Raw genomic sequence first — 24601 nt, forward strand, 5'->3', positions numbered from 1 at the left:
CTCTTCTTTTTAATCATAGAGATGTCTGTAAGCCTGTATGTAAGTTAACGATAGTAAGTGATTATTAGTTAACAGTTACCTTATCAATAAGGTATGATGGTCAGTTGGGCAAACAATTAAGCACCACCTGTTTTACTGATGAGGTTCAGGTAATCTTGCCACAATCCCAAAGCTTGGGCTTTGAAGCCTAGCACAATGGTTATGTCTGTTTTAGATAGGAGGGCTTCTTTAAGCCTCTAGAAATCAGAAGAAATTATTACACTTGTTCCTGAGACTCTAAATTAGACAACCCAAGTAATGTATTAACCAGTTATCTAGTACTCAGAGTTTTAGCCCTATAAATGGAAGCGGACCCATTAGGGTAAGGGACTTACCAGAATCTGCTCCAATATTTGTGTTTGTCATTTTCTGTGGCAAGATGAGCGAGAGGAAAGAAAAGCTAACACTTACTGAACACCCAACATGGCAAGGCATACTGAACTTCACCACAGCTTTCAACATAACTAGTATCCAAATCTTGTGGAGAGAACTAAGATTCATGTTTAGTAACTTGCCCAAAGTCACTCCTATAATAAGGGGCAAAGCCACGTTTTGAAACTTGATATGCCAGGCTCTAAAGCCCATGATCTTGTCTCTACACTGTGATTTCCCAGATTGTCTAATCACAGGAAACATCTAAGGTGCCTCTAAAAAATGAAATACTGGGCCATGTGGCTTCTGGAACTTGTGATTCATTTAGGTTTGGAGTAAGGCCAGGTGGTGTATCATTGACTGAAATCTTAGGTGATTCTAATCATCAAACAGATTTGGGAAATACTGCCCTAGTCTATGAGTACAAACAAGTAGGGTTTGAAGGTATTAGGAAGGCATTGAATAGGGCTGGCTGCGAGTAGACACAGGCACTTAAAAAGAAAGTTGACACTTTAATAGTTTTCAATACTAGCAAAGTAAGAATAGCAAGATTGGATTGTGGAAATTACAACATTGCTTTAGGTTCCTTAATCTGCACAGAAAAACAATGTTTTCTTTCTATTAGTATTTCTCTTTCAGGTGACAGCATTTGTGCATTCTGTTCTTTGGCATTGTTCTTGCTTACACTTGGGTACAAAGGCACCACTGAAGCTTGTAGATAAAACTATTTTGGATACAGAAGAGAAAGAAGGAATTAGAAATAACATAAAACAGCTTTAAATGCAGAATCAGTAATTTCCTCAGGTGTAAAAACCCCACAAACTCTTCAATAGCTTTAATCCTTAATGTCATAGGATTATAACATTTCCAAGCTGAAAGAGCTCTTGGGTATACACATATTTTATGCATGAAGAAAGCCACATCTCAGAGAGTCTTAAGGACTTGCCCACAGCAGTGGCAGATTTTCGAATACATCCTGGCCAAGGTTCCATCAAACTCTTATAGATTGCATGTAAGTACCAGAAAATAGTGACTTTTCCAAGGTCATACTGCTTTTTAGAAGTAAATTTAGTGTTAAATCATGTTTGCCATATCTTCCCTACTTTATCTGATTTTATGGCTTCTTCCTTTTTAATTGTCTTAGAATATGAATACATTAAAATGAATCTCTTTTAGAAGATTATACAATTTGAATTATTATATCCGATCGATGGTATGTTAGAAAAATGAACCATTACCTTGTTACGATAGTGTGTTTAACAAATGGACACTTTAACAACATATGTTAAAGGAAGAACTCTAGTTTTTTCCACTTTTTATTACAAACGTTTATAAATAGAGAAAAAGGAACATAACTAGATAGATGCCTATACATGAATTCCAACAGTAATATATGATAGCATTTCAGTGTAATGGTATTAACTTTGGATTCAGAGTCGGGTTCAATTATCTTATCTGCAAACTTAATAGCTTTGTGATCTTGAACAAGTTATTAAATATCAACCTAACCTTTTTTCTCTACATGAGGACATACTTCATGGTTTAATTGGGATTAAGTAAGAAAAATGCATAACATAACTAACACTATACTTTGAACAAAATAAGTTTTGCATAAAATGATAGCTGCTATTAACATTTATTTCCTTGAGCCAGTAATTTTTTAGGAGACTATATTTCTGACCAAGTGCTTCAGTTTATTTCTGTACTCAATTTTTAAATCATAATCAGAAAATAAGATCTGTGTGATTTCTGCTTTTTAAGAATTTTGAATATACTTTATGGTCTAGAAAATGATCAGTCTTTATAATTTTTCATAGATACTTGAAAAGAACTTGTATTCTTTTTACATTATAAAATTCAGTATATACCTATTTTAATATAACTTACATTGTATGCTTTGTCCTTATTTTGTTTGTTATGCTAGCTGATATTAATGTAAAATTTTCCCTTCTATTTTGTTTCCATTTATTGGTCCCCCAAGTATTTTTTGTGTTTTGTGGTTAGGTTAGTCTGTGCTTAAATGTTTAATACTATTTTGCATTTATTATTTTCATGGCTTATTTAAAAAAATAACTTGCCAACTATAGAAAATCTGGAAAAGAGAAACAAAAAGAAGGAAATGACACATCTTTACCATTGGTATGAAATATCATTATTTAAAATTTTAAATGTGGTTAAGAGTAGGGGTTTTAGAATCAGATTTCAATTTGAACTTAGGCACTGCTTATCCACTTTAGGCAGGATATTAGGGTTTTTCATTTATTCAGCAAATATTTGTTGAGCACCTACTGTGTTCCAGGCATTTTCCTAGGGGCTGAGGACAAAGTGCTTAAAAAGATAGACATGCTTATTTTGGCTTGATTTCTTCCCTTGTAAATTAGTGATAATGCCTCACAGAATTGTCAGAAACATAAAAGGTGATCTACAGTACTTAGTACTTGCCTGGTGCGTGGTAATTGCTCAGTAAATAATGGCAGTTATTACTGTATGTTTTAAGTACTAATTATACTTTTAGTCTAAATTAAGTGACCAACTTAATTAGTTTAAGATTTTTGTCTCATAGTTTATTGTTGGCCTTAATCTTACAAATACTTGCTTTCTTTTTTATACTTTTGTTTCATTTGGGTTTCTCTTTAAACTAGAAAGTGATTGTGTGGGTGTTTTTCACCTTTTATAACCTAAGACTCTTCAAGTTTTTGTTATCAAGCATTTTAAACACATGCCACAGTAGAGAGAATAGTATAATGACCCACCATATTCCCAGCTCAAGAATTATCACCCCCCAACACATGTACTCTCTTTTCCCCTCCTTGGCTCCAGTGGATTATTTTGAAGTTAATCTAAATACATCAAGTCAGATGTAGAGATTCACATTTATATTTCTTAAAATATAAAGACTTAAAAACACGTAACTCCCATACCATCATCATTCACAAAAACATCAATAATTCTGTAGTAGCATCAAATGTACAGTGAGACCCTTGATTTTAATGAGATACTTTAAACTTTACCTTTCTTATATTGTTACTTTTGGAATGATTTCATTCATCTAAAGTTTTTTATTTTTTACTTTTGTCATATGGATTGTTTTGCTGAGGAGATTATGAAATAGTGAAGAAAGAATTATGGAACTGGAAAGACCTGGGTTTTCTGCCATTCCCTAACTCTGCTGAGCTTTTGGTTCCTCATCTGTGAAGCAGGGATGATTATACCTACCTCATGTCCTTAGGGGTGAATGTAATGCCTGTGTAAAGTACTATTCGGTCTTCACCAGTTATTATCTTCCAGTGATTTGGACTGCAATAAATAAATAGAATTTTGGTTATTGTGTGGTTTTTGAAAGCACTGCAAAGTTTATATTTACTAATTACTAAAATAGTGACTTTTAAATATCCTTTTAGGAAAGACAAAATTTAGAATCTTTGTTTCTCCCTTCTTCCACTAACTCTTATTTTGAGTCCATATTAATTTAGCCTGAGGTTACACATCTTACCTTTAAACTTTCTAAAGTTCTACATTGTTTATATACTATATTGATTTATTCTTCATTTGACCATTTCTGTTTTATTGGGGTTAATTATTCTATTCAGTAATTTCTAGATATTAAATTGGTGTCAGTGTACTTCACCTGGTCTTTCCTACCTCAATATTCTTGAATTCTTACTTTGATTCTCTTTTCAATAGTCTAGGACACACCTTTGAACAATTTATGAAAAAAGATACTACCAGGATGGTAACATTTTATAAGACTTTGCAGAGCTGAGAATAATTTCCTGTGACCTTTGTACATGAAAAACTAGGACAAGGTATAAAATTCTTAGATCATAATTTTTCCCTTTCAACTCTCAGTAAGTCATTACTTCATTGTCTTCTGGCATTTTATTATTGCAGAGGAAAACTCTAAGGTCAATTGGATTTTAGTTCCTTTGAAAATAACCTATTTTTTTCTGCTTGTATGCTTGTAGGATTATATCTTTATCCTTGAAATTTAAAAACATTTGCCAGGACATGTCTTGGTGTTGATGATCTCTGTTGAACCTTCTCAGTCTCCAGTCTCAGGTATTATTTTTTCCGGAACTGGAAAGTTTTCTTGTACTTTTGATTGATTAAACTGCTCTGTTTTTATTCTTTAGGAACATCTGTTATTCATAGATTATTTCTATGTCTGTCCTCCATAGTTTTTAAATCTTTTCTTTCATTTCCTTTTTCATTTACTCAAGTTTGTCCTCCGTGGCATGGATTCCGTTTTCTGCAGTGTCAATTCTAATACTTGCTATTCACGATGCAGATTTAATTTTGGCTACCGTGTTTTCTTTTTTTTAATTCTTATCTCAACATACTCTTGCTTCATAAGCAGAATTCCCCATAGGAGTACACTCCAAAAAACATGAGGTGGATTCAGGCCTAAAATATATCTATTTTCTGAGACCAAAGCCACATGACCAGAAAGGAAAAAAAAAAACAACAACTCCTTAAAGTGAAGATAACCAGAGGTCATTCCTACTCTTGTCTAGAAAATAGAACAGTCTTGAGTACCGGCAGGCCTTTAGTTGCTGCAGGAATAGCAAAGCAGACATAAGGGCACCTTAACTAGAGTAAATGGATTATTCTAATTATATTGATTGTTTTTTTATCCTTATAAAATATTATATACTAAATACATATAATTTGGAAAATACAGTACAAAGAAGAAAATCCTATGACCCAGGTAACTACTGATAAAATTTTATATATGCTTTGCCAGTTACATGCACACATGTTGGTGGGGTACAAACTTGGGGTCCTATATAGTTTTTATCCTTATCAATTTAATATACTGCAAGCATATCTTTGCATCATTAACTTTTCTTCAAGGCCCTGGTTTTAACCATTGCATAGTATTCCTACATATGAACAGATGTATTATGATTTATTTAACCAGTCCCCTGTTGGTCATTTAGATTGTTTTCTATTTTTCAGTATAATGAGTATGATGACTATCACTGTACATAAGTCTTTATGCACATCTCTGATATTTCCTTAGGATAAATGAGGAGCTGATTCTTAATCCTGATACATTGGTAAGGATTATATACCTTCCTTATTAAGAATTTAAAATGCTTGTTTCTTACTGTTGCATTGTGATTGCATAGAATATTTTTTGGATTCTGAACAATATGATGGTATCTTAACTGAAGTTTGAGAGAGGTTTCTAATGCCTCCTCCTCAACACCTTCATGGAACTCCTGTTGTATAAGCTTTGGGCAGGAAAATCATTGCTGATAGCTTGGAGTTTGGAAGGCAAATATACTTGTGGAAACTTGAAGGTGGTATAAACAAGTGTGGCCCTTGCTCATTTCTACAACCTGGGTCTCCACTAAGGCTCTGGACCCTTTCTTTTTCTCCTCCTTTCCTCTTATTTCAGGCTGTTGTTCTCTGTGAGGAATTCTTTTCTCCCTATGTTCATATGTACATTTCGTTTCTAGGTAGGAAGATGTCAGTATCTGGTATGTCCTGCTAAGTTAAAATTAGCATTTGATCAATCACAGGTAATTTTTTTAGTCCCAGTATATTCGTACATGATGATCTCCTGCTGACTCAAAGCATTTTTTAAATTTTATTTTCTGTTTTCTTCAAAGGTATCAAGCAGCAGCCTGGAAATATGCATTGTTATAACATGGCATTACAACAAAACAATCTGTTTAGTGGAGTTACTTAAAATGAAAATTTAAAATTAAGTAAAATGCTCTTATTTTTAACATTTTAGAAATTTCCTTGAAATTCTTGGGAATGTTCTAGAAATCCTGAATTCTTGATTAGAAATTACTGATTTGAATTGTTCATCCCTTTTGATTTAAACCAGGATGATGATCTTAAGTGATAATTTTATACCACAACATTAGAATTTATTTTGAAAATAATTCCTGCTGAAACCCAAGCCAGTAGTCTCCTTTATCTGATTTGTTCTGATGAAACCCATATTGTACATTTATCTAATTTCTGACTTTTACACATTTCAGACTAACAAAGTGTGATTAGAATTTTCTAACCTTTCCCAGTATTTCACATAATATTTGCATAGGTACACTCTGCTAAGCTCTGCAGTTTTTTGGCTAGAAGGCATTATAGTGGGATGAGAGAGGATAAATATATTTGCCTCTCTTTTAAACTATTCTTTTTTGTCTGTTCTCATTCTTTAGCCACATTGTATAAAAATACACCACACATATGAATGATTTCTTTGGCAGGAAATTGGCTGTACTAAGTGGTGAAACAGGTATCTCCACACTTTCCAGTACTTGTTCACTGCATTGCATTTGGAAGTTAAATATAGAAATGTAAATGTTACACAGTGAAATGAGGCAAAAGAGGGGACAGGAAGTAGCATTTACTGTGAGCATCTACTGTCCCTTGGTGGAACCTTTTAATTACAACATGCCTGTGAGGTAGCTATTCTATGCATCTTACAAATGAAGAAACTGAGGCTCAAAATATAAGTAACTTACCCAAAGGTGGGTAACTGCAGCATTGACAGTACTGGGATTTAAACCTGGTACTAGCCAGATTCAGGCCACCTGTTTTCTCTCTTTCATAGAAGTAGAGAAATACATTTTCCTGTTTAATAGGTGCTATTTCTTGAACTTTTAGAACTATAGAAATTGCAATGAGTCTAACTGATGGTCCATGTAACCTAATCTCTAATGATGCCAAGGGTCATTTTTCCAAAGGGAAACTTCTTAGCTGCAGAAGTAATGTGCTCATTTCTAACAGGTGACATCTGAGTCCTTGTTTCGATGAAATGAAACAAAACATTTATTGAAGTAAAGGTGCTTTTTTGGTAGATCTTTGTAAAGGTCCTGTACTGGTATGTAGAATTAACATTGGCCTTCATACTTTCCTGCTTTAAAAATTAAATTGTTCAAAAATTTAAATCTTTGCTAAACTTGGAAAGGAAGGAGATAAATATTTTTGCAAAAAGTAGAACATAAACTACATTTATATCATGTTTGACTCAATTTTTTTCTTAGATTGCTTTGTTAGTATATTACTATTAATTAGCTGGGTGAGGAGTTTAGAAGAGAAAATATATTATAAAATGTATGGATCACATGAAGTTGAAAATTGTGAAGAGACTGACTGATTTCCGAATTTGGAATACAGTCTATAGCGTCTGTAGCAATAGATCAAAACTGGACAAAAATGAAGAAAAATTTTAAAATAAGGTCTTATTCATGAGACAGAGAATACATGGCTTAGTTGCTGTGTAAATAAAGAAGATGAGGATTTAATCACCAGAAAACTAAGTATGACTCAGCAACGTGTTGGGGACATTCCAAAAATACTGAATATGTGACCTGCATTAATATAGGTTATTATCTAGGACAGAAGAGGTGATATGCGGTTTACTCTGCATTGGTCATATCAAGGTTGTAATGTTCATTGCATGCAATTCTGTATACCACCCTTTAAGAAGAATTGGATGCATGCTTAGAAAGAAGATGGTCTCATCTGTCTAAAAGGAATGTTTGAAGGAACTTGAGCTATCTAGACAAGAACAGACCCCATTGGAGTGGTTTGTAGTTATAGCTGTAGATTTACTTGCTGTGACTTTGCAGATACAGTGTAGGCAAGGTAGCCATCATATATTAGTAACTCTCTTAAAGGGAATTTGTTACTGAGGAAAGTTACTATATAATAAAGAATTTTATCTAGCAGCCAAAGCTCTTCCTGAGATATGGTGTAGTAGGCTGTCTGGCGAAGTAGTGCATTCTTGTCTTGATAGTGTTCAAATATAGATGAGAACGGGATAGAAAGAACGGAAACATACGATGTATATTTGGAACAGAAGACCTTCCAGATCCCTTACCAATCTTACACTTTTTTTGGTTTTAAGATCAAAAGGACTTTATGGAGTATTATTTTAGCCTTATGAATTTACCTCACCTTAATAATGGTAATTTGCATTGGTATAGCTCTTTAGAGTTTATAAAGTGCTTTCTTAGGAGTTAACTCAGTTTTCAGCCTAACGATAATCCATTGGGTAGGCAAGGCACGTATCCTCATTTTGAACAGATAAAAGTAATGGGCCAGGAGAAAATCTGAATTGCCCCAAACATAAAGCTTGTAAGTGGCAGACCTAGGACTCTACCCCTTGTCCACCAATTCCAAGTTTAGTGCTGTTTCTACTGTACCAGTTTGCCTTAAAATGAGTTATAAGTTGTGATTCTTGTTTTGCACACATGAAAGTCGCAAGAAGCAGACGGTTCTCAAATTATATTCCTATAAAAAGTGTAAGTGTAGCTCAGGTTAGACCAGGGGTTCTGAAAGCCAAAATAATAGGGGAGCTGCTGAGTAGATTATAATAGAAAAAGAGCTCTATATACAATAAATGACCAAATCTACTTTGGGTTACTAGATGAATGATGGTAACATTCACTAAGATAATAAAGATAGGAGAAATAGCAGATTGGTGGGCCACAGAGGGTTGATTAAGTTGAATTTTGGATGTAATTAAAGTAGCTAACATTGATTGTTTACTAAGTGCCAGGCACTGTGCTTAGGGTTTCATATAATTTATGTCATTTAGTCTTTACAACTCTCTGAAGATAAGCTTTTGTAGTTGTCACTTTCCATATGAAGAAACTGAAGCTCAGATAGTTTAAATAATTTGCCTAAGGCTTCATCATTAGTGCAAGAGCAGAAATCTGATCTAATCGTCTGACTCCAAAGCCAGTGTTCTTAAGAACTAGTTTTAGGTTTGTCCGGGTATCTGAGTAAAGGTAATCAGTATTCAGTTGAAAAATGGCTGTAGCTTTTAGGAGAAAGATGTATCTTAGAGTTGAGTCCTTAACATAGAAATGGGCCTCTGAAACTATTTTGGGAAAATAAGGATTTTATACCTGCCTCCCCCCCCCCTTTTTATTTTTCATTTTGGCACCATTTTTCTACTTCATAGTATTGTATAGGCATTTCATAACCTAGGAACATACTCGGTGAGTGTTTGAAAGTGAAAGGTGCCCTTTTTATGGGTTAGTAGACTTGTGAGATCCTCTGGAATTATTTTATTAACCTTTCATCTCCAGCTTGGTGCCTAGAACATAGCATGAATGAAATGAAATAAATGGATGAATGATGAATAAATAGGGATGGAGAGAGTAGAGAGAAGAGTTCATATTCAGAGCAGATGCCTCATGTGGGCTGTAGGGTAATGGGTGGTTTACCTTTTATTTTCCAGTTGATAGTGTTTCAAGATGGTTAGCTTAGATTCTTGTACATTTGTTGAATTAACAAGTAGTCAAAGGAATTCACCTCTTTTTCAAGTAAGGAAACTAGAAAAGACGCTATATGTTCCTGACTCTGGTTTTGTGTCATTTTGTTTTAAATTACACAAATAATACATATTCATTGAAGACATTATAGGCACATTAGAAAATTCAAACAAGCAAAAAACAAACAAAATTTAAATTGTCTAAAATTCTACCACTCAGAGATAGCCACTGTTAACATTTTGGTGTATATCCTTTCAGAGTTTTTCCCATAGAAATATATACATTGAAATATGTATATATTTACCTAAAATGGGATCATTACAATCCATATTGTTTTGTAAACTGCTTTTTCACTTATTACATGCAACTGTCTTTTCATGTCAATAAATTTACATCTTTATCATCGTTTTAATGGCTGCATAGTATTCCATAATGTGGATGTACCAAATATATTTAACAAGTTCTCTATTGGTAGGAATTTAGATTTCCAATTTGAAGTTCTTTTTTGAAAAAAGTTATGGTGAGCATTCTTGTATGTATATCTTTGCACACTTGTCCACTGTTTTAAAAAAAATAAAAGTGATGGGCCATTTCAAATGTTTATGTTTCTTTTCTTTTTTTTTTTTTTAAGCACAGACTTATTTTGCCTTCCTGAAAGGTTGAGCTGATTTACACTTTCTCCAGCAGTGTATCCTGAGTCCTCTTTTCCCCATAATAGCACTGGGTGTTAACTTTTTCTGTTAATCATTACCAATTTGAAAGGCAAAGGTATCTTTCAGTTAAATGCATTTCCTTGATTAGTACTAAGGCTGAACTCTTTTTTCCTTTATTGCTCATTTCTGTTGAGGTCCATCGTTTTTTCTTACAGGTTTGTAAAACAAAGCTCTTTATGTATTGAAGATACCAATCCTTTGTCATATGTTGTTTTTATTTCTTTTTGTAATTATTTTTTGTGTGTCTGGCAGAAGTTATAAACTTATGGATTCAAATGTCAATTTTTTTCTTTATGGTTTCCATCCTTCTTACCCCATAAGTATTACTCACCTATATTTTCTTCTAATACTTGTATAATTTTATTTTTGACATTTAAATGTTCAGTCCATCTGGAATCTATTTTGATATAGAGACTAGCTTAATTTTCCCGTGAAATAATTAATCAGTTGCCCTGATTAATTATCAGTGGAGTTGGAATTTAGAATGTGTTTTCCCATACAAAATATTGTAAATGCAATTTGATGAGGTTTGAATAGGACCATTTGTAATGCATTTAACTATTAAAATAAACTGAAGGGCCCCCCTGGAAAGGTAATTATCATTTATTATATCATTTCCATGGAAGAGTGTTTTTATAGTTTAAAATAAATAATTTACATATTAACTTTTGAAGCACAGCTTATTGCAAATTGGCAACTGCATACTTATATGGTGGTTCTGTGCTTCATTAGAACCCTTCAGGGGCAAAAATATTTCTATTTGAATTTGTTTTGTCTGCCTTCATTTAACTTTAACTGATGTGAGATCTGTTTTGGTAACTTTCTACTTGCTGTGCTTTTCACAGAATGGACAGCAAATTATGGATGAACCTATGGGAGAGGAGGAGATTAATCCACAAACTGTAAGTAAAATATTGTATAATAAGAGATACAGATAAATGAGATACCATAAAGTTTAAGTATTCTTACTTTTAAGCTGAGCAAAATGACAATTTTATGGTATTAGAAATTTGTTGATGCTTCCACATGAATTTTACCAAAATACATTCTTGAATATGCCAGTGACATTTAAAAAAACTGATAAGACTGATTTTAAGAGAATGAAAAACAGTTGCTTTTATATTGTTGAAAGTTTTTTATTAGTACCTTAAATCTTATTATTTAAAAAAAAATTCAGTCCTGGCTGGTGTGGCTCAGTAGATTGAGTTCCAGTGTGCAAACCAGAGGGTCACCAGTTTGATTCCCAGTCAGGGCACATGCCTGGGTTGCAGGCCAGTTCCCAGCAGGGGATGCATGAGAAGCAACCATACATTGATATTTCTCTCCCTCTCTCCTTTTCTTCCCCTCTAAAGATAAATAAACAAAATCTTTAAAAAGAATAAATAAAAATAGAAATAAATAAGTAAAATCTAAAAAAATTAAAAAATCAAACTAGCCATTGATTTATTAGAGGCAATAAATCAAACTGTCTTCCTCTTCAAGAAAACAATTGTTAGCAGCTCAGGTATTAATTTTCTTTTTCTTCTATGCATAAGACAATTATTGTTGATATTTACAAAATACATATATTCTGCAACTTATTAATTTCACTTAATGTCTTAAACGTCTTTTATGACAGAAAGTGTGGATCTGTATCTTTTAAATGGTTGTATAATCTATTTTATGCATGTTCTATTCTTAATGTACTATATTTTTTGGAGCATAAGGCACACCTAAGTTTTAGAAGAGGATAATAGGGGAAAAAAATTTAAGCAAGAAAATGTGGTAAAATATTTAATAACATAAATAACATAATATTTCACCAATGTAAATCTAAACAGAACTCAGCAGCAGCATTAACAATCATTATTCCTCCCAAATGGAGGCATGCAAGACGCATGACTACGGTAATTTTCCTGTATATATTTTTGTGAACTTGTGTTTCATTAGGATATAGCCTTAGAAAAGGATGTGCTGAAATAAAGGGTATGAACATTTAAATCTCAGTAGATACTGCCAAATTGCCCTCCAAACCAAAAATTAATTCCAGTGTTGAATAGGGTATGGTCAAACAGGATATTCAACACTGAATATTATCAGAAATTATTTTGCCCTGGCTGGTGTGGCTCAGTGGATTGAGTGCTGGACTGTGAGCCTAAGGGTCACTGGTTCAATTCCCAGTTAGGGCATATGTCTGGATTGCAGGCCAAGTTCCTGGTTCTGGCCATGCAAGAGGCAACCACACACTGATGTTTCTCTCCCTCTCTTTCTCCCTCCCTTTCCCTCTGTCTAAAAATAAATAAAATCTTTAAAACAGAGAAATTATTTTTAATTTGAGCCACTCTAAATAAATAATACTTTCTCATTTTAACTTGCATCTCATTTGACTATTAGTGAAGTTGAGTATTGGCTTTTGTATATTTGTGTTTGCCCAACTTTCTTTGGGGTTATTGTCTCCTTATGGTCTCTGTTGTCTCTCTATCTATTATAGATATTAACTCCATGTTTGTAAAGTATCTTGCAGCTATTTTCTCCTTATTTTTTAAGATTGATTATATTGTATATGTATAGAAGTTTTCATTTTTAAAAATCATTGGATCTGGCTTTTGGGTTTTTTATGTTTTGGTTAGAAATCCTTCCCTGCACCAAGGTTATAAAAATATTCTCTTACATTTTCATCTAGCAGTTTTATTTTTTGCACTTAGATCTGTGATCTACTTGGAATTTTAGCACCTATTGTGATATAGAAATCTAACCTTCCTTTCCAAATAAATAACCTGTTGTCCTAAACTCTCCTTATTGAATAAATAAAACCCAATTATTCCCACTCATTTGAGATCCTTCTTTTAGCATTTTATGGCAATATAAAATTGTATGGCATTGTACAGCAATGTACAATTGCTGTACACCCTTGGTATCAGTTTTCCTAGGGCTGCCCTAACAGATTAGCACAAACTGGGTGGTGTAAAACAACAAATTTGTTCTCTCACAGTCCAGAAGACTAGAAGTTTGAAATCAAGATGTTGACAGAGCCTTGCTCTCCCTGAAGGCGCCAGAGGAGGCTTCCTTGCCTCTTCTAGGTTCCGGTGAAGCAGTCTTTGGCATTCCTTGGCTTGTAGATGCATCACTCCAGTTTCTACCTCCTCTATCAACATGACATTCTCCGTGTGTGTCTCTTCAAAAATTTCCTGTTTTCTTTTTTAGGGACACCAGTCATTGCATTAGAGCCCCCCCCACTCTAGTTTGACCTCATCTTAATATTATTACATCTGGAAGGACCCCATTTTCAAATAAGTTCACATTCACAGGTTCTGGGGATTAGAACTTGAACATACTTTTTCAACACTTTCTTAAATTTTATTTTTCAGTTATAATTAACATACAATATTAATTTCAAGTATATGGCATAGGGATTACATATTTATGTACCTTACAAAGAGGTCACCCCAATAAGTCTAGTACCCATGTGGCACCATGTAAAATACAGCATAGAGAATATTGAACATACCTTTTTGGGGGGACACAATTCAACCTACAACACTTTTGCAGGTTTTGACTTCATATACAGTTTCAGCTACTATATTTTTATTATTTTTTTATATATATGGCAAGGCAAGCCTTCCCACTTTTTTACTTTTCAAAATAGTAGTCTCGTACATCTTCCAGATAAATTTAACAATCAGTTTATCAAGTACTCCTGAAAAAGTTATTGGAATTTTCTGTCAGAATTACATTTAACTTACAGGTTAACTTGAAGAAAATTATTTTAATAATATTGAGTCTTCACATCCAAGGGCATTTATTTATTCTGATATTCTTTTATAGTGCTTATCAAAATTTTATGGTTTCTTAATATATAATTTTGTCTATTTCTTAATTAAGATAATTCATAGATATTTTATATTGTAAGTGGGATTTCTTTTCTGTTGTGTCTTCCATGTGGTTATTGCTAGTGTATTAAAAAATTATGTTTCTACATGCTTTTTAACATCTTGGGAAAATTAATTTTTCAGAAGCCAAACAAATTTTCATGAACATTATGTCAGTTATGGAAGAGTGAGATTATTGCACTGTTCTTAGAACCCTTTAATAGTTTTATACTCCCTTTAAATAAAGCCCCCACAAAAGTCCAGTCACTCAAATGTATCAGGTTCTGTTTTGCCTCTGGGACTTCAGAAGTAGTATTCCCTCTCGCAGAATTTTTTCCCCTTATGACCCCATTCCAGTTAATTCCTGATCATCCTTCAGATCCAAGTTTTTATATCATTTCAAACTGAGACATCTTTCTGATACAATTATCAGTTCCATTTTCACCTTGACTTCAGTGTTTTTCCTCTGTGCTGCCACAGCAGTCTATTGCATATCCTAAATGGCAACACCACATTAGATTCTATTGCCTTTTTATCTTGTGTATATTTCCCACTGAACTGTAAGCTGCATGAGGTAGTGGCCATACCTGACTTATTCCATGTTTTATATCCAGCACCCCAATAAGTGCTTCTTAATTAAGTGAATACATGAATTATGTTCCGGCTAGCAAAGGGACCTGGGCATGGGGCCTAGTGCCCAAGGCTACTTTCACATTTGGTCTAGATTTCTATACCTCCCAAGCCATTTGAAGCATTTTACTTCATTAGCCTATAGCATTGCATTTATTAGCATTTAAGTAAATGTAAAAACAATCAGCCCCGGCTGGTGTGGCTCAGTGGATTGAGCACCGGCCTGCAAACTGAAAGGTCACCATTCCGATTCCCAGTTAGGGCACATGCCTGGGTTGTAAGCCAGGTCCCCAGTCAGGAGCGTGCTAGAGGCAACTCATGGATGTTTTTCTTGCACATCAATGTTTCTCTCCCTCTCTTTCTCCCTCCTTCCTTCTGTCTAAAAACAAATAAATAAAATATTTAAAAGAAACAATTAGTCAGTGTTACTCTTGATATTTCTGCTACCAGGTACCCTTTTCCTTCAGGTAACAATTCCTTTAGAAGGACAACCCTCAAATTTTTTATTCTCTCTAGCCTAAAATCAAAGCATTTTCTATTGCAATATGATATGACTCATACTTTTCCTCAGAGTATTCACAGCATTAGTAACATTTACCTCTGGAAGAAAACTGAATTCTAGAGACAGGGTGAAAAGGTATAGGACTAATAAGCCATTACCAGCAGTGTGGATGTACTAGTTGAGCAGATTATAGGAGTTAGGTATAAGATAAAAGCCTAATATTTAATATTTCTTTAATGGTATTATGTCTAAAAGATTGTCAAAATATATGTTACCTTTATACTTTTAAATTATATTTCCCTTCAATGTAAAATTAAGTTTTCATTTTGTCAGTTACTGATAAATAAAGTTGAAATGTCATATTAATTATCTATTTGATACATAACAAATTCTCCCAAATTTAGTAGATCGAAACAACATATACCTATTATCTCACAGTTTCTTTGGGCCAGGCAGGGGTCTGTGCCCATCTTAACTAGGTTCTTTGGATCAGAGTCTCTCACAGATTGCAGTTAAGCAGTTGGCCAGGGTAGGGTCTCATCTGAACATGGAGAAGAGATCTCTTCCAAGCTGATATTTGTTGGCCCAGATTCCTGGCCTGTAGAACCTATGAAATAATAATATGTATGAAACTTGTCAACTGGAAGGCTTTTTTGTATGTTACAGCCCCTTTTCCATGGGCTAGAATGCAGAGTGTAATGGTTAGCCAGTTTTGACCACAACTTTTCCCCGTAAAAGTGGAGAATAACAAGAGAGAAGAAACCTGGGTCTCTTAATGGCCTAATTATATAGTGACACCTCTTCACCCTAACCTACCCTCTTACTTACAGAGCACTTCATGAGAGAAAAATAGGCACTTATTTTGTTTGAGCCATTGCATTTCGAGGTCTTTTTGTTATAGCAGCTTAGTCTATAAATGCATCTGATCATGAAACAAATAGTTAATGAATGTCTGTTGAGTGCCAAGAACTCTGTTAGGTTGTTGGAGACACAAAAGCATACAGGGACAACTTCCAGTTTTAAAATGGCAAGATAAAGCTGTTTTTGTCCTCTTCTCCTCTGGGAAATTATCTGAAAATAATAAGGGGAATAAGAAACAGAAGTGTGGTCTTTGAAATTAGAAGACTTCTGTAACTGAACCACAATGTAGAAATATAAAAAGCAAATAAAAGAGTCATAACGAGAGGAAGTTATAGGACCTAAGTGCTTTTAGATGAGTATATCAGCAGGAAGCAAGCCTTATTCCCGGCCCCCAAAGCCCCAGAAGAGCTTAAGAATGAGGTCACCAGGTACTATAGCAAGTGGAGATGTGGCATGGGGCTGAAAAGAGATTAGTTGAATGTTTATATAAAGAACCTCCACTCTCTCCTGTCTCCTACCCCTGGAAAAGACAGAAGGTATTTCAGAGAAAAAAAAAATTAACCAGAGAGGCTCCAGGCTTGGGAAACCCCAGGCATAGTAGGAAGCGGGGTGAGATACTGGGCTGGAAATAGGGAGATCAAGCAAAAGCCTCCTACTGAATGGTGGAGCTGCCCCTGTGGTGTCTCTTGAACCTGTCCCCTGGCTTCTGTTTGCACCAGAGCCCTTTTGTTTTGGCCGCATTTCCCCTTCATCTCTTCCTCTCTTTCCTGTATTCTTTGCGCTGCCGGCTGACTCCTCCCCATATCCTACATCCACTTCTCTTCCATCTTTGGCATTTTAATGCTGTTTTCCTTTCTGGCTTTCTAAAGGTTTGGTCCTTTCTTACCTTTCTGTGCCTGAACTGAAAACTTTTATTTCCTCCATGTATCTCATAAATATATAAGAAAATTATCGAATTAAATTGGTTCATTCCAGAATATAACAGATAGTTATCACCTTTCCCCATCTCCCTCCCCAGGAGTATTTGCATATTAATCCATATTTATGTCTTAATTAGTCAGATTTCTTACCAATTAACTTGCTCCAGCCACTGTCTTGTTCTTCTTTCCCTGCTGGAGAGTTGATTATTTTTATTCTTTATTTCGGTGGGGCTGTGGCGAAAGACTGTCTAGCAAAAAGTAGAATGCTGTGTAGCAGCACCTCAAGCTTCCTGGGCTCCAGAATTTGCCATCCTTTGTCAGCTGGCCAGAGGACTCCATACTCTGCATAATCCATGCTGGAGCGGTAGGGAGTCTTGACTGTTGAGGTCTCCATATTCATCTAAGAGTCATTAAAGCAGTTTCTTGCTTTGTGGGAAATGATTCTCTTAGCGGTTCTTGTACAAGTGAAGATTCTTCTGGGGCTTGAGTATTAAAGGAGGTAAATAAATACTTAGCACAAAGTAAGAGCCCAATAAGTGTTCATTTTCTTGTCCTCTTCCTTCAAGAGGCCAATTCTGCTCTCTCAGGCTATTCACCAGGGATAAAGTAGGCCCCGTAGGAATTAGGGTAGTATCTAGTGGTTTTGTGGTGACAGTAGGCTTGGCCTCAGACAAAATTGTGAAATGATGGACTTTCTCTTAACTTGGTCCTTTGATCCTTCTGTTACCTTTATCAGTCTTTCTAATGACCATATATACATTAATTGGTCATAGCAACAACTTTGTAAGTATTGTATTACTATATTCCTAAACATCGTACATAGCTCTGTAGCTCTTATAGTCACAAGCATGATTGTCAAGGATTGGAGAAAGCTTGTTTAAAAAGATAAAGTGAACATAGATTATAGATGACCTTAAATGCCACATTAAGGAGCAGCACCCTATGAAGGACACAGGCAGGAGTACACTTGCAATGCCTTGTTCTTTTCAAGTCCCCTAAAGGTCATGATGGGCCCTTAGCAGTAGTTTCTTCCAACTTCCATGCATGCTGTTATTCCAGCTACCATTCATACATGGGCAAGGTCTTCTCCATTTCCTCAAAGGTTCGTAGAAACTGCCCTAAAACTTGTATTTGAAGATTCAAAATGATACTCATAGTCATGAGTCCAGCACACAGCTTGCACACCTCCTACAGTCATCATGGCTCAAATACAAAATAAGCTACAGAAAGTGAAGCCCTAGCAGAGTTGACAATAGACTGAAGAACCCATTCAACACAGGAAAGCACAACTGAGTGCTCATTGGCAGGGAACGTTTGTGGAGTGGTACATTAACGGCACTTACTGGCTGTGGAGAGCACCGATTTTCAACCTTTTTCATCTCATGGCACACATACACTAATGACTAAAATTCTGCGGCACACCAAAAAGTATATTTCTTGCTGATCTGATAAACGATAGGTATAATTTAGACTCCTTTACACTAGGCAGCTATTGTTGTGTTGACTGTTGTCATTTTTCAATTTGACAATGTAAGGGAAAAGAGGTTAGTGCCCCTGAGTAAATAGTCAGGTATTGCATGTTTTAAAAATTCTTGCAGCACACCAGTTGAAAAATGCTAGTGTACAGTATTGTCTTTCTGATTCTCATTGACTGAGAGTATATTTTAGCACTCAGAGCATGGGAAAAATATACTCTAGTAGAATTAAGTATATACCACTAAGGAAAATATTCCTGAGAAATAGCATTACAATTCGCACTGTATAGTAGTATTAAATGGAGCATCTCTATAATAGGTAGAATTTCCAAGCACGTAAGGTTTCCTTCTGCAACACTTTTCTGCTCTCTTTCGGAGCTTTTTTCACTTCCTAGCATCCCTTTCCTTCATACCTAAGAGCTTTGAAAAAAATTTAAACCCCCTCTTTTTTTAAAATCATGGTTTGCCCAACTCATGTGGTACCTCTGATCCAAAATTGCTTCTCCTCTGCTCTAGTCTATCACAATACCTGTTTTCAATTTGAGTGATTTAACCCATAATTAGAAAGAGAGCAAGCTTATTTGATTATGTTCAAGTATGAATGTTTTATTGAGTCAACCTGAAATACTGGCATATTAAAAGTTACAAGCCCTTTACCTAAATGAGTGTTTTAATTTAAACCATTTTAGACAAATATGACTTAGTAAGGAGAACATCAGTCTAAGCAGGAAAAAAATGTGTGGATAGGGATATGAGCAATACCACCTAGGGCCGGGGTATCAACTCATTTTTACCGGGGACCACATCAGCCTCACAGTTGCCTTCAAAGGGCCGAATGTAACTTTAGGACTGTACAAACGTAACTGCTCCTTAACTAGAGGCACGGAGCTCGGCACTGCCAGCAGGTAGAAACAAGGTGCTGGGCAGATAAAACAAGGTGGAGGGCTGGTTCGGCCTGCGGGTGTTATGTTTGCCACCTGTGATTTAGGGGGTACAGCTACTTCAGGAGTTCACCCGGGACGTTGGTGCTGCCACCACCTCACCCTCTCTCCATGCTCATGGGAGATATTGTGAGTGGAACATAACAAGCTTTCCCTCGAGACAGAGCCTTAGAAGCAACCCCTCTCAGTGCTCTCAGAAGCCACTACCTTTTGGTTCAGGTTGATGATCACGAAACGTTTTTCCCATCTCTAATTTAAAACCTTAAAACCTTAGCACTTTGTAACGTTATCTACTGATGGATGTGTACTTGAGAATAATTCTCCTGTGCTTAAATGGACATCCTTTGGTGTCTGAAAGTTTTAATGATCCATATAAAAAAATGTTTCCAAAGGAATCGGTCAATAATATATTAATTTTAAGTTTTTATCATTGGGGTTGATTTTTCTCTAGAAGGGTTCAGCCATCATGGACTCATGAAGATAGTTGGCAATTGGGTGTGACTAGGGTTGGGGTTTTGCCAAACAAATGTACGGTATAGAACAGTGTTCAGAAACTGCTGTGGACCCTTTACTGAGCTGTCTTCCTTCATGGTCTTATCTAAAGGCTTAGCACTTAATGGTTTCTGACATAAGTCAGCCACTGGCCATACATATACATACTTCTTTCCCAGATAGAATTACATGGTTATACTCCCACCAATATCACAGTGCAAACTTGGGTAGCAGTTTCCTTAACTTCTCTCTAAGCCTCAGTTTCTTCATCTGTAGTACGGATAGTAATACCTATCTTAATTGTGGTAAGAATTAACTGAAATAATTTCATGTAAAGTGTGGTACTTAGAACATAGTAGTATCTTACTTAATGATATTGTTAGAATTATAGTTGAAAGACAATATATTAATAAATAAGAATTCAAATAAAGGAACTAAGGACTTAGTGAAAGAAGCTAGACAAAGAACCATAAAGTAAACCTATGAAAAGCAAGGGGAAGGAATTAAATATAAATTCCACAATCAGTGAATTAGAAAACGGGGGTGCGGGGGAGACAAATGTACAGCATTAGGAAAGCAAAATAGGATATAACTATAGATAGGAAGTAGATTAAAACATCATAACAACTAAAATATTTACAGATAAAATGATACAATGTCTGGGATTTGCTTCAAAATAATGAAGTATGGGAGTGGGGGGGGAGTGATTGTATGAAGCAGGATTGGACCTGAGTTGATGATTGTTAAAACTGAGTGCTGTGAACTTAAGAGTTTGTTACTCTCTTCTGTCTACTTCTATGTATGCTTGACATTTTTGTTAAGTGTAATTAAAAATAGAATACTAAGTGTAACTCTGTACTAATATGACAGTCTCTCTGAAATATGTGGGTTTTTAGGAAAATCTAAATGATTAAGAAAGGATAGAAAAACAGAGTTATAACAACAGCAAGGGAGAAATTTAGGTTACTCTCTCATAACTACAGTGCCAGGCTCCAGTGATTTGGTAGGAGAAATGTTTGAAACGGTCAAGAGATAGATCATTCCTGTGGCCTTTAAATTGTCCCAAAACCTAGAGAAATTTTTCATTGCCTTCTAATTTGTTCTATAAAGTTAACATAGGTCTAAAAATGAAAGTTGACACAGAAAAGGAACTGCTAATTTATGAATATAAATGTAAAAATTCTAGAAAATTACAAATCAGATACAGACTTAAATTAAAACAATTGATCTTCCCATAAATACAAGCATATTAGGACATCTACTGGTCTGTTATTAAATCAGTAGCTCAAAGGAGAAGCATTAAGTCACCATATTAATAGATAATAAAAAGGATAGAATTATCCTTTTATTAATAGATAATTAATAGATAATAAAAGTAGATCATAATTCTCTTGTAAGAATTAAATATTCTGCTTTTAGTAAAGAAGAAGTAGTCTGACTTTAACATGATAAAACACGTCTAAAACCAAATGTTATCATATTTGAATGATTTAGTGAATATATTTCAAAGTCAGGATCAAGGTAGCATTTATTACTATTTGCTTTATGCTCCAGAGACTATGAGAAATTTGAGTTTTGCTCTGTAATGGGAGGCTGCTGAAGAGTTTGAGGTAGGAGCATGACCCAGTCTGATTTCTGTTTTAAGATTATTCAGGCTGCTGTGAAGAGAAGAGATTGCACAGGGAAAAATCAGAAAGTGGATTGCACTAGATGATGAGGCTTTGTACTGAGTGCAGCAGAGGAACTAGAAATAGATCTGATGTTAATTCTAGAGATAAATAAAATTTGTCGGTGGATCAATATGAATGGAGGGAAATTAGATAAGAAAGGAAAGAGCCAAAAAGGACTTAAAAGGTTTGGGGGATTGATAATGATGCCATTGCCTAAAATTGGGAAGATTAGCTTTCCATTACACTTTAAATAAAATCCAAATCCAAGCTTCTTGATAATCTATAAGGCCTTATATAATGTGGACCCATTCTACCTCCTCATCTCATTCTCTTTCTTCAGTGTTCACATTCTACAGCCACTGAGGTCTTTCTTTCATGTTTTGAATTCATTAAGTTGATTCCTATCACAGGTCTTTTGCATCTGCTGTTCTTTCTGTTTGAGGGCTGTAGACCAAACTTTGTCTATAAAGGGCTAGGTAGTAAATATTTTAATGGCTTTGTGAGCCATATGGTCTGTAGCAACTATTCAAATCAGCAGTAGACATTGTAGGGCAAAAACAGCGGGAGCTCACAGGCAAACAGAGATCAGCATGACCAGAATTGGCCCCTTCCTGGCCTGGCTCTAGTTTGCCCCTGCCTGATGTGTTGGTGAATTGGCCCCTTCCTGACCTGGCTCTAGTTTGCCCCTGCCTGATGTGTTGGTGTGATTCTCCATTATTTAGATTCTTTCTGGAGGATGACTTGGCAAATAAGTTAGGATTAAAAAAGTTTAAACGCTGAAAACTCTGCTTCTGGCAAGGCAGCTTCACTCCTAGATATTATTTCTAAATGCTTGTCAGTGTCCACAAAGGATGGGAACATCCCAAAGGTATAGAAGATAAATACCCAACCACAGGGGATTTGTATAATAGAATCCTCTGCAGTTGTGAATAATGCATTGAAGGTTATTTAATAATACAGAACAAGGGTCAGCGAAGGAAACCCAATACCTGTCTCTTGTTTTTGTAAATGATGTTTTATTGGAACACAACATCACCCATTCCTTTCCCCACTGCAGCAGCAGAGTTGACAGAGACCACATGGCCTGCAAAGCCAAAAACATTCACTGTCTGGCTCTTTACAAAAAGAAGTGATGATAATATATATAGTACGATCTAAATGTGTACATGTGTATATACAGAAAAAGACTGGGAAAAAATGGACCAAAGTAGTGATTTTTACTCTCTTTTTTGTATATTTGTGTTTTTTGAGTTTTCCATAATGGACATGCATAATTTTTTTAAATCTTCGTCTGAGGACATGCTTATTAATTTTAGAGAGAGGGGAAGGGAGGGAGAGAGAGATGAAAAGAAACTTCGATGTGAGAAACATCGATTGGTTGCCTCTCATAGGTACCCCAACCAGGAACCAAACCTGCCACCTAAGCATGTGCCCTGATAGGAAATCGAACCCATGACCTTGCAGTTTATAGGTCAGTTTACAGGACAGTGCTTCAACCTACTGAGGCACACTAACCAGAGTGACATGCACAATTTTATAATAAAAGTCACTGTTTGAGTAATAAGGTAGATGAAACCAGTAAGGTATACAAATGAAGAAAAACTAGCTGAAATTTTTATTATAATTAGATACATTTTCAAAAAGTTAGAGGCTGGACAAGTATGAACAATACTGTCTAGTTTTATGCACACAACCCCACAGGTAATGTCCATTTCAGATTTCAGCATGTGATACTTATTCAGGAAGCCATTATTTCAGTTTCTTATGCGCTGTTTACTATGGGAATGTAAAGGTAAGTACCGTGCCTGTTCTGAATATAAATCTGGTAGGGGCAGTAAGATGTGCTCAAATGGTAATAAACGACATAAACAATGTACCAAAGGGCCTTAAGAGCTTTAATTCTGGTTCAGTGATAACTAACTCCCAAATAAAGGAGTTGCTCAGTCCTGAGTGAGTTGTAACAAGATTATAAGGGATTCTAGTCACATGAGCTAATCTTTCAACTTTGTTTATGGTGCCTGTTGATTAGAGAAGTTTGAGTTTTATAATCAAATCTATATCAATATTTTACTTTATGGCTTCTGTATTTTCCAAACAGGTAGCCAAATGTCCTAATATTTCCCTTAGATGTGAAGTGTCACATGTATTATTTTCTTTCCCTCTGTTTATCTTTTATACAGTAGTACCATGCTGTTTCTAAAATATATATATGTACATTATGTTGATTATGCTATTACAGTTGTCCCCCTTACAATTTTTTCAATTATAATTTTCCCCCCTTAGTCCCCCTCTGTCTGGTACCCCCCTTCCCTCCAGCACTCCCCCACCTTACTTCATGTCCATGGGTCGTGCATACGAGGTCTTTGGCTTCTCCATTTCCTATGTTATTCTTAATATCCCCCTATCTATTTTGTACGTACCAATTATGCTTCTTAATCCCTGTACCTTTTTCCTCATTGTCCCCCTTCCCCCTTTCAGCTGATAACCCTACATGTGATCTCCATTTCTATAATTCTGTTCCTTGTGTGCTTAGTTTTTTCTTGGTTTTTTTTTTTTTTTTTCAGATTCACTTGTTGATAGCTGGGAGTTTGTTGCCTTTTTAATGTTCATAGTTTTGATCCTCCTCTTTTTCTTAAATAAGTCCCTTTAACATTTCATGTAATAAGGGCTTGGTGATGAGGAACTCCTTTAGCTTTACCTTGTCAGGGAAGCACTTTGCCCTCCCACTCTAAATGATAGCTTTGCTGGATACAGTAATCTAGGTTGTAGGCCCTTGCTTTTCAAGACTTTGAATACTTCTTGCCAGTCCCTTCTTGACTGCAAAGTTTCTTTTGACAAATCAGCTGACAATCTTATGGGAACTCCTTTGTAGATAACTCTTTGCTTTTCT

General features: G+C 35.3%; 1 protein-coding gene across 4 annotated transcripts in view; it reads left to right on the forward strand.

The window, feature by feature from the left end:
- The window catches only part of RPS6KA3 (ribosomal protein S6 kinase A3), a 112797-nt gene that overhangs the window by 20480 nt on the left and 67716 nt on the right, over positions 1-24601 (forward strand). The window contains exons 1-4 of one of the 4 annotated variants that reach the window (XM_037157435.2): positions 4115-4217; positions 4377-4470; positions 5435-5471; positions 11218-11274. In XM_037157435.2, coding sequence (XP_037013330.1) covers positions 11233-11274 — 42 coding nt within the window. In that variant the 5' untranslated portion in view covers positions 4115-4217; positions 4377-4470; positions 5435-5471; positions 11218-11232. Of the gene's footprint in view, positions 1-4114; positions 4218-4376; positions 4471-5434; positions 5472-11217; positions 11275-24601 lie in introns of those variants that run through there. The other 3 variants (XM_037157434.2, XM_037157437.2, XM_037157433.2) reach the window with 3 other exon arrangements.

The sequence above is a fragment of the Artibeus jamaicensis genome, unplaced genomic scaffold (assembly GCF_021234435.1).
Source record: "Artibeus jamaicensis isolate MK-2021 breed Jamaican fruit bat unplaced genomic scaffold, CSHL_Jam_final scaffold_1283, whole genome shotgun sequence".
Classification (NCBI taxonomy): Eukaryota; Metazoa; Chordata; class Mammalia; order Chiroptera; family Phyllostomidae; genus Artibeus; species Artibeus jamaicensis.